This window comes from Nymphaea colorata, chromosome 5 (genome assembly GCF_008831285.2).
Source record: "Nymphaea colorata isolate Beijing-Zhang1983 chromosome 5, ASM883128v2, whole genome shotgun sequence".
Classification (NCBI taxonomy): Eukaryota; Viridiplantae; Streptophyta; class Magnoliopsida; order Nymphaeales; family Nymphaeaceae; genus Nymphaea; species Nymphaea colorata.
Window position 1 is genome coordinate 11,981,357 of NC_045142.1, and position 11,080 is coordinate 11,992,436.

Sequence of the window (11,080 nt, forward strand, 5' to 3'; positions counted from 1 at the left end):
TATCCTAAATACTTTCTTTTATTAATCCACTGATGCAGTGTAGTGTTGTTAGATGCGTGCGCATCAATAGTTTAGTGAAGTTTCTAAAATTTCAAATGTAACAGGGTTAATAATATCAGTTACGCATTCTATAAAAAACCAATAAGACTTTTTATTTTTCTATTTAAAATCAAATAACAATATTCAGAATTATATTTTTAATCATAGTCATAAATATTGTTTTAAACACCACGAACTTGAAAAAATCAGAAATAGATGCAATAAATTTTTAAAAAATTTAGAAATTAGAAATAAATAAAATAAATGAGAAACTAATAAATCAACATCAAAACATAAATAGATAAGTAATAAATAAAATTAGAAAATAGAAACAAATGGTCTGACATTAAAAAATATAAAAAAGCTGTTTTTACTATTTTTCAGCTGACTTGTTCTTCACATTTTTAACATGATTTTGAGAAAAAAAACCATTTTTTGTGGTTATGCTTTTAATTAAATGAAAAATGAAAGGCGATAGAGGAAAGATGTTTATCGGTATGCTGTGTCCTGCACAAGTGCTCACACAACTGACAGGAGTTTTCCCATACCCTCATGACCTGCATAAACTAAAGTGGTCGTGCTTCAAAATCAAGTGCCTTTCATTTGTTTTATTTTAAATATCTTAGCAACTTATGATACTTTCTGATTTTATGCAATTCAAAACATCACGAAACTTGTTTCAAATTTTTATACTTATGGTTGAACTTCAATGTAGAAGAACACATGTTTTTGAGTTGTTCGGACTCTCAGGCGACTAGTTGGGACTGTTTGTCGAAACACTATATTATAGTTTTTCATTTATTTTTAAAGCAGATTCATAAAACAATAACAAACTGGTACCATTATCAAACAGACTTGGCGTATATTTATTTGCATGATAGAAATGTTTTACTACCTTAGAAGTTTGAGGAATCTTTTATTTAAGACTCACATATTTAGGTGACATGTTAAACTCTGTTTTGAAACAAAAAAACATGGTCTTGTCTCTAGACAAATGTTTAAGGCGTGTTTGGTAACATTCGAAACTAGGTTTATGGAAAAACTCAACATTGACTAAAAACATCAAATTTTGATGTATAATCTAAACACTACCTCATACTTTTTTTTTTGTTTTAACTAAAGGACATAACATTCCATATACGGAATTCCAGAGGCGGAGCCACGTATGGGCATATGCCAGCCTTTCAATGTTTCTTTATTTTTATATTAACATTTTCAGATATTTATTTTGTTATGTAAATAGTGCATTTTTACATATAAAAATTTGTGGATGAGTGCCTCTCCAAATTTTATTTTTTATTTTTTTTTTATCCGCAAGTGCCTAACAGTTCCATTTGACAAAGTAAAACCTCTTAAATTGTGGCATTGCTATAAAGGCCTATGGTTGAGACTGAAGCCAAGAAAGCTCAACCCATTTCTGCTACTCAAGTTAAATTGGATGAGGATACAATTTGGTGTACCTCCCCAACTTCAAGTCCATATTTGATCATCTCAAATTTATTAATTGCCATGAGCTAAGGCACTTTCCATGTTATCTTGTTAACATAGGAAGGCATGTTCCTACTTTTTAATAGAAGGTCATTTTGATAATTTTATAAGGTAAAAAAATTTTGAGTTGTTTTCAGTCATAATGCGATGTTCCTTTTTTTTTTTTTTTTAATCTGCATGAAAAACCCCAAAGATATACCTTTACATATAGTTTTGTGTTGCTTTTAGATTTAGGTAGACCTACGATATCTCTTTCTAACTCAAGTCGCACTTGTCATCATTTGTAATCCATTTTAGAATGTGATAATAACTTTAGAATTCAAACCTTAGATCCCTTAAATGTGAGCTGTCTTAGGGTTTGATTGGGACATGTAGGATTTTGGCATCATGAATGGATCAGGCCTGAGCATCGGCTTAGCCGGGTAGGGCCCGACAACTTGAACCTAAGCCTTAGCCCGATCCAGTTAAATAAAAAAAAAATATTTTTAATGAATCTTAATAAATAATATAAAATTATATTCATATTAATGAAAATAATATTAAAAATGAGTTATTGGGCCAAACTGGACCTAGTCCAGCCATCCCAAGTCCGCCTAGTGCATATTTTTTGAGCTTGAGTCGAAGGTCAAAATGGATCAGGAGCATCAACTTAGCCAGGCCGGGCCTGATAACTTGAACGCAAGCCTTAGCCCGACCCAGTTAAATTAAAAAAAAAAATTTTTAGTATAAAATAATACATATACATATAATTAATCATAATAAAAAGTATATAATTATATATGTATTAATAAAAATAATATTAAAAAAGAGATATCCGGCCGAACTGAACCTAATCTGATTATCCCAAGTTGGCCCAATGCATATTTTTTAAGCCTGAGTTCAGTGTAGCCAAGTACCACGTACCATGGGGTTACCACCCGATGCAAGCCGTGAAATTCAAGACAAATATCTAAAGGGGTGGTACTTATTTTACATTAAATGGCAGCCAAAGTGTAAATAAGGATATAAAGTGTAAATAAACCGATTTACGCGGGAGTGGCGTCGGCAGTTGACTGTCGCTAAAAGGTGGCTGAGCAACCTAAAGGCGTGATCCTGAATTTTGCTCAAAACTAACGGCATTTACGTTTATCTCCATGAATAGGACACAGATTTCTGTTTTCCAAATTTTTAAAGTTAATTTAATTTTTTTAGATTTATTTAAATTCATAAACTCAGCAAATAGACGAAAATTACAAGACTGGTTTATCTTATCTTCTATTTATCTTCAAGCAAGGCAGGGAGACAAATAATCTCCAACAAATTCTGAGCACATTAAATTCTTAATCATCTTCATCCTCCGTTATTCTGTGCTGTTTCCCGTCTCTCTCTCTGTGTGTGTGTGTGCTTATCCCCCACCACAAGTGGATGTGATCTTGGCGGTCGGCCAGATGCACGGTGGTCGGTCTACTCCTCGCTCTGCTCCCCACGCAACCGGTGGGGACGAAGCCGTGAGAGACCACCATCCTTCTTCGTCGCTCTTAACCCCCTTCTGCTCTGTCAAGATGCCCAATTCTTTCCCCCCGTTTTCCTCCTTTCTCCGGCCATCATCCCCATGGTGGCCTCCTCCTCCTCTTCTCCCCCACCGCCTCCTCCTCCCCGGCCGGTACGCCCCTCCCCTACCGGCCGAGAGGATTGCTGGAGCGAAGGCGCCACCTTAGCGCTCATCGAGGCCTGGGGCGATCGACACATTAACCTCAGCCGCGGCAATCTCAAGCAGCAGAACTGGTTGGACGTTGCCGACCGCGTCAACGCCCGTTTCGGCGGTCTCCGCCACCGTAAAACGGACTCTCAGTGCAAGAACCGCATCGACACCCTCAAGAAGAAGTACAAGCTCGAGCGTGCCAAAGTCGTTGCATCCGGCGGCGTCTTCGTCTCTAGGTGGCCCTACTTCTCCCAGATCGACGACCTCGTCGGCCCCGGGAAGGGCCAAACTCCGGCCGGAGCCGGCGTTCGGACACTCCACGTTCCTGTCTTGCGATCGCCCCGCTCCGTCCCCTCTCCGAGGCCTGCGAACGGGGAAGAGCAAGACCTTGCGCGTAACCAGGTCGTCAATTCTGCGGCCAATTCCGGAGCATCTTCGAGGTCGAGGGATTCGACAAAGAGTTCCCCGGTTGCTGGTGGGGGTGGTGATGAAGACGATGGATCGGAGGGTGGATTGGGGAAGATGGGAGAGGTGGGTGCGGGGTTTAGGGACTTGGCAAGGGCAATTATGGGGTTAAGTGAGGTATACGAGAAGATCGAGAGCTCCAAGCAGCAACAAATGGTGGATCTGGAAAAGCAGAGGATGGTGTTCGCTAAAGAATTGGAGTTCCAGAGGATGCAGATGCTCATGGAGGCCTATGTCGAGCTGGAGAAGATGAAACGACGATTTTGAGCTTCTTGCTTGCCCTTCTTGATGTCCACCTTTTAGGCTTAGTTCAGGTGATTCTCCGAGGATCAAGATTACTCAAAACCCTTTTTTACCTTGTGCAGTAAGAATCTGTGGAATTTAAGCAATTGTAGTGCCAATTCAAACCCTTTTCGTGCCTACCCACTTGCCACTGTATCGTCTTGTCAAGGAATTTTTTTTCCCTATTATATGTTTAGTGTACCGAACCCTTTCTGTTTTTAGTGTTCTTCTAACACAATGCATGATACAGTTTGGATGAGTTATTGCAGAATGTATGAGCTTTTTGTTATTCATAAATCGGCATGAGTGCCTTTCAGGATTAATTTAGTTGGAAATGAAAAGTAAAATGAACATGTGTGCAGAAGCTATAATATCTGCATAACATCATTACACTGGCCACTATGGTAAAAAAGTGTCACTGCGGTTGCAAATGCATCAGATCTGGCAAAAGGATTTTGCCATTTCAGGTATACGTGATCTCCAATTCCGACCTAACGTAAGGACCCTGAAGAGGCAAAAGCTCCTCCCCCTTTCTCTGTGCCTCTGGGTTCCAGGGCTGCTTCGGGACATGGTTGGAGAGGAGGACACCCGTACATACCAGTTTTAAGGTCTGGTAAGTGGTAATAACGTAAACTGTAGGACATTTTGTAGAGGACACCCGTACATACCTGTTTTAAGGTCTGGTAATAACGTAAACTATAAGACATTTTGTAGGTGGTGATGCTTGTCAAAAAAATGATTAGAATCATTAGATGCAGCTGTAGCATGTTCTATACCTTGTGATTCAGTTTCATCATTTTTGTCTTTTTTGGCTTGAATTGCCTAAAGTTTTTGTATAAAATTCTTCTATTTGTTAACTAAGACTTTTAAATGAACTAGTATCTCTACTAAGTTATCATCATAAGCTAGAAAATGACTTCAGGAGCTAGTGAATTTCATCATTGGTCTTCATGCTAGATAGAAACTCTGTTTTTTTTGCTTGTGTCCTTTTTCTAAAATGTGTGGCAAGTCTTCTTGACCAGCTTAAGTATGCATAATGATCTCGTACTCCTATAGATGGTCAACATTCTTCTCGCCCAAGTTTTGCATGTTAAGCCACTGTTTCACTTACGTCTCTATGCTATTGAAGTTAAGCATGCCTGAGCAATATTTTGTCCCACATTTAGTTATAACATGATTCTGCGGTTTGTTCTTTTGGTTTTTCAAGCAAATATCCCTTAATTCAGTCATGTCAGGAAGATCAACATTGTGTAGAAAGAGGTTCCTACCTTTCTTGTTGGGACTAGCAAACTGATATTCCGCCACAGACACCTGAGTCATGTGTTTCATCAAGAAGCGCTTAGACTCAACGACACTGACATGATCGGAGACTAAAGGAGCTGAACACGTAACCTGAATGATTCAATATTTCAGCAGAGTGGATCGTGCTATGCTAAAGGGCCTTTGGTGCACTAAGAGCTTGTATATTTCAGTAATGCCTACTGCAAGTGATGGGGCCCACACTTGATTGCAGAAAATGCATGGACGCTTAAGAACTGCATTCACTATGTTGTCTTGAGTCCATTAAAACCTTCTTTTCCATGCAAGTAGGTGGAACATGAAGCAATGAACGGGTTTAGAGCTCAACCCGTCAACTGCAAGGTGTTCCCAGAGAACGGTCTGTTCTCACGCAAAACCTTTTTCCTTTTTCCCTTTGTCTCCCTTTTCCTTCTGTCCTCTCAAGTCTCACCCCTGCAGCTTACCGTCAGCTTTTGCCTGTGTCTGCTTGTTCTTCCTTTGCTTCAACCTCCTCTCATTTCTTCCTGCTTCCACTGCCACTGCCCCCATTCATCATCTTATGCTCCTCATTCATTTTTCCTTCTTCCACCTCTGTGACTTCCCACAACCTCCTGACTGCATCTGGTTTTGTTTGCACTGCCGCAACTTCTTCCCTATTCTTCCTCTGTTCACCGTTGCAGCTCTCTTTCCCGCAGCCTGCTGCATGTGCTGTCTTGTTCTGCTGCACGATCCCTCTTGTAGGCAAAGTGTTTGGTATGATTTAGATCTTATAAGTCGTATATAAACATCTTGATTGTTAGGGCTGTCTTTTGGTTGTGCAGATCACATTCGTGCAGATGTTATCTTTTCAGCATATAACCCTTGTGTATTTTAAGCTTGCTTGAAATATTTTTTTCTTTGCAAAGCACATATTTTGTAATATGACTCTTCTATGAAAGAGGACATATTTTGGTGGAATCCTTTTGCTTCAATAGTAATTGCAAATCAGAGCGCAGAAACAAAAATATCCTCTGAAATGTGTCTAAAATGCTCACCAGCTTGGTTCAATTTTAACATGCTTGCTGTTCTAGCTTGCTTCTCAAATTGAAAGGCAGGTACAATCTGTTTGGCTTTGTCAGTTTGGCTTAGATGTACCAATCTAATCTATTGGCCTATTGTTCATGCCCTTAATAACCATCCTAACTTGGCCAAGGATATTGCAGATTCAAGAAGGTTGCAGAAACTCTGTCATAGCAGAAGATTTAGTATCAAGAAACACAAATAAATCGATGGTCAATAGCTTAAACCATGCTGGCCATGTTCTTTTCTTGTTTGATCTCATTCTGAGGCATGCTAGACCAAGTTAGGCAAATTTGACCGGGTTTGATGCCTTATGGACAATATGGCATTGATATACAACTATGTTGTTATGAACTAGTCTAGCAAGGTTAAGTACATATTCCCAACATTTTAGACTAGTTTGGAGTATTGTGAATAGGTTGATATAAGCATTCTAGCCGAGCTGGGCATGTGTGCACTTGGGTCGACCCTTGAAGTACTGGCTCAACCTCAGCTCGAACTCAGGCCAACTAGCTCAAGTTGTTAAGAATCCTACTTGTAAGTGCCAGAACAATGCCAAACCAAGTGCAAGGCTTCTTTTGTTTGGTGAAACAAGTGAATAAGTGATAACATTGTTGTACATTTCAACTATTCATCTTTCAACTAATTTATGACACGTTGATGTTTCACATGTGATTCATTTGTAATACTGACATGCTTCTAAACTTAAGTCTAGTATCAAGATCTTAACATCTTCTGTCTTGATAGCTTTAGCTTTCTTGACATGCAGCTTGTGATTGTGATGAAAGAATTAGCTTGGCGACTAGTAGTATGTGCTTACTGTTGCTATTCCTAGAGGCTCCTGGACATCATGAAGCCATGTTGGAACAGCATATATGCATGTGAAGGTGATGGAGACATTAGAACTTTGTTCTCCTTCTTGGACGTTGCAGGGTGCATTTCAGATGGAAATGCTGATGTAGTTAAATTCTGTCCATATGATTTATCGTCTCATGCAGAATAAACGTCGCAAGAGGTGATGAACCATCTCGACTCGCAAGAGGTGATGAAGGATGATTTGATGTCTAAGGATGAGAGGTAGATAGCGCTCTCAATTTGATGTGTGCATTAATAGGGTAAACTTATTCTACTCTCCGAACCTCGTGAAGGGGTCCTTCTCTCCTTTTCTCTATGAAATAGTTCCATGTATCTGGATTATCAAACGTCACTGAAAATAAATGATGCAATTTGTAGTGCGTGTTTGTTTGGTATTAGGAATGATGGAATGGTTCAAGCTTATGAAAAGTTCAATGTCTTCCCACCATCTCATGAGACAAACGTGAAAATGCTGAGTAATACTATACAATGTGAATATATTATCTGAAACCGGTGTACTCAAACTCGAGGCCCCACATCTAAATCAGAATGAATGAAATAGGATGCAGTCTGGACCTGTAACATATGAGACTAATACGTCCTGTCCAGAAAAAAGAAAGACTCAACAAGCCTTTGCCTGAAAATGAATCAGAGCTGGTCCATACTGATATTACATCTATTCAAGATACTGTTCTTGATATATTTTCAGACGGCAAACACTGTTTTAGTAGAGTAGAACTCAAATAAGAAGGTGTCATATCAGAAAAAAGATTAAAAACATACCTGACTAACCCATTCTCCATCAAGCTTAGAGCTGGTCCATACTGATATTACATCTATGCAAGATACTGTTCTTGATATATTTTCAGACGGCAAACACTGTTTTAGTAGAGTAGAACTCAAATAAGAAGGTGTCATATCAGAAAAAAGATTAAAAACATACCTGACTAACCCATTCTCCATCAAGCTTACAAATAAGTATGGTTGCATTATCCCTCTAATGAATTCAGATCGAGATTAGGAACTCATTTGATGGCTACAGGAAACTTTTCAAGAATATTTTACCGGGGAAATATATTCTTAGAATGAGGTGGAAGTGGTTTTCTTTTTTGTTCATTCCAAATCCAGCTTGTCTTTAATGGGATGGATAAACTTCGCCAGACAAAATCTCCTTGTGTAAAATCCTGCAAAAAGTTTACATGACCGTTGCCTCTCAAAAGGCATTTGCCACGACGGCTAAGCTTATGCCTGAACCCGTTTGCCATCCAGCTTCAATTAATTGAGTGTAGCTTGACTTGGCAGGATTAAAATTTCTGAAAATGTTTTATGTTTTAAGTTAATTCCTATAGATGAACCTGCCAATCGACTGATTTACCAAGTGCAGCAAAGTTTGCTTTGTAAGTAGGGCTGTACACGAGCCAAGTCCAGCTCGAGCTTGGCCAGCTTGACTCGACTCGGCTCATATATTGCTTGGCTCAAGATCCAGTTGTGCTATACAAATTCCAGCTTGAGCTCGACTCAATAGATTATTAGGTCCTGACTTAAGGTCGACTAGTTTAAGATCATTTACCAGTTCGTCATTTGACTTGATTTCTTTCATTGGTTTTAAGCTTGAAAATTAAAGAAAAAAAGATAACCTAGATCAGACGAGCTTACTCGAGTCTAATCGAACTTCACTCATTTACAAGCTGGAGCTTTTAATTAAGCTCAAGCTCTAACTCCTTTACAAACGAGTCTGAGCATGAGGAGCTTACTCGAGTCAAATCGAACTTGACTTGTTTATAACCTCGAGTTCAACTCCTTTACAAACGAGTCGAGCATGAGGAGCATACTCGAGTCTAATCGAACTTGACTTGTTTATAAGCTCGAGCTTTTAATTAAGCTTGAGCTCAACTCCTTTACAAACGAGTCGAGTATGAGTTGAGATTAATTGAACTCGAGTCAAGCTTGAATTGGCTCAAGTCGCTCAACCCATCGTACAACCCTACCTGCTAGAAAGTAGAACTTCAAGATTGAGAGAAACTCAAAACTTGTATCAGCAAAAATATTTTCTAGTAGTTTCTCAGTATATGCAAGATAAGATGCATACATCCTCTAAAACAACTGCAAATAGATACCCTATTGCAACAAAAAAAAAAGGATTCCTGTTATCCAAATGTGACAACTCTACATCTACAACTTACTATCTACTAGTACCATTGGAACACGCAAGGAGGTTGCATATAATCAGCTTCAGTCAACGAAGGTGATCTATAAGTCTGGGCATTGGGCCAGGCCGCCGCCGGGTACCCGATACCCGGCCCGACTCGGGCCTAGGAAAAAGGGACCCGGCCCGATAATTTATCGGGCTGGTCTGGGTGGACCCGATAAGCCGGATTCGGGCCCGATAATTGGTTTTTAATTTTTTTATTAGTTTATATATATTTATAATATTTAATTAAAATTAATTATATGGATATATATTATTTTATATTAAAAATACGTTTTTAAATTTAATTGGGCCGGGCTCAAACTCGGGTTTTTCGAGTTAGGCCGGGCCCGGTTTTTGGATGTTGGGCCGACCCGATGCCCAGGCTTAGTGATCTACACTTGTTCGACTTCTTAGACACAACATCATCAATATTTAATGCCTTTGAGGCGACAAGCTTATGCTGCTTTCTTAGGATATCCAACTGACTTGTAGCAGTTCCTGTTAGACCAGGGTATCGGGCCAACCCGGCTCAATAAGAGTCGGGCTCGAGTCTGCCCGATGCCGAAACCCAAGTCAGGGCTTGGGCGTGGCCAAATTAAAATAAAAAATATTTTTAAATATAAAATAATTTTTTGAGTATAAATATATTTTTAATAATAAAACATATATTATTATTAAATAAAAATAATAATAAAATTTACAAAAAAAAATAATCAGGGCAAATCGGGCTGACCTGATATATTATCGGGCCATCCCGGGCCAGCTTTTTTAGGCCCAAGCCCCGATCGGGCCGGGTACTAGGTACCCGTCGGGTACTCAGGCCATTGCCCAGGCTTAGTTCCTGTTATATTCTTAAAACCTAGAAGGAAGTAAAATGGTTATGGCTAAATCAACAATTAAAGAGTACAGTAACATGCAAAACAACAACCTCCTCTCTCTCTCCCTCTTTCCAATGAGTTATAACATAGAGAAAAGAGGGAGGGTTTTGAAAGCAATTCAAGAAACTAATTTGCCAAACTGTGTCTCAATACGGTGTTCCATAAATATTCTTTCAAAATCTTTGATAGAGACAAAATGTAGTGAAGATGCAGGATCTATTGTAGACCCTCCTATGTCATCTACAATTCAAAGTAAAATTCAAGGCCTACAGAATAATAAGGAGAAAATGTAGAAATTGGGGACACATAATATTGGCAGGTGTCACTTGGACCTTGCCATACATGTATTGGCAGGTTTGAATTTCCATAAACTTCTCTATCCAAACTCATGCTCTCAGTACTGCTAACTCTGTACCCTGCTTTGTCCAAGAAAAGGTTAAAGGCAAATAGTAGAATACCAAGCAGTATAACTATCAACCTCTTCTCCAAAACTTGTCTGTAAATAGAGTTACCAACAACGAATTACTCGCTTGATACTTGGAAGTTTTATAAAACTCATGATCACTACAAATTCACCATACAAGCATTCAACAAGGGTTTAAGTTGCTCACCTTTGGATAATCCTTTCATTACCATCTGAATTGAAAAATACACTCCATAAGCATGAAAGGTTCTTGGATTTCCCGTAACATTGAAAAAAAAAAGATCTAGACATGTTTAATGCACAATTTACTAACAAATAATAACATAATTGTTACGACCACAAAGAGAGAAGCCAAAAAGATTATCATTAGCGTAACCTTAATCTCAAGTTATTCTCAAGTTAAAGAGATTAGGGCTGGTGATACAGAAATTACAGATTCA

At 38.9% G+C, this 11,080-nt stretch overlaps 1 protein-coding gene across 2 annotated transcripts; it reads left to right on the forward strand.

The window, feature by feature from the left end:
• Positions 1 to 2,858: 2,858 nt before the first annotated feature.
• LOC116255046 (trihelix transcription factor ENAP1-like) lies at positions 2,859 to 7,522 on the forward strand. 2 transcript variants are annotated; one of them, XR_004172806.2, is made up of 3 exons: positions 2,859 to 3,987; positions 7,062 to 7,179; positions 7,291 to 7,522. XR_004172806.2 is itself a non-coding variant. In XM_031630769.2 (2 exons), the coding sequence occupies exon 1, from the start codon at positions 3,119 to 3,121 to the stop codon at positions 3,938 to 3,940; it is 822 nt and encodes a 273-aa protein (XP_031486629.1). In that variant the 5' UTR covers positions 2,859 to 3,118; the 3' UTR covers positions 3,941 to 3,987; positions 7,062 to 7,522. The 2 variants fall into 2 exon arrangements, 1 of the variants encoding a protein (XP_031486629.1); XM_031630769.2 differs by having other exon boundaries at positions 7,062 to 7,522.
• Positions 7,523 to 11,080: the final 3,558 nt, after the last annotated feature.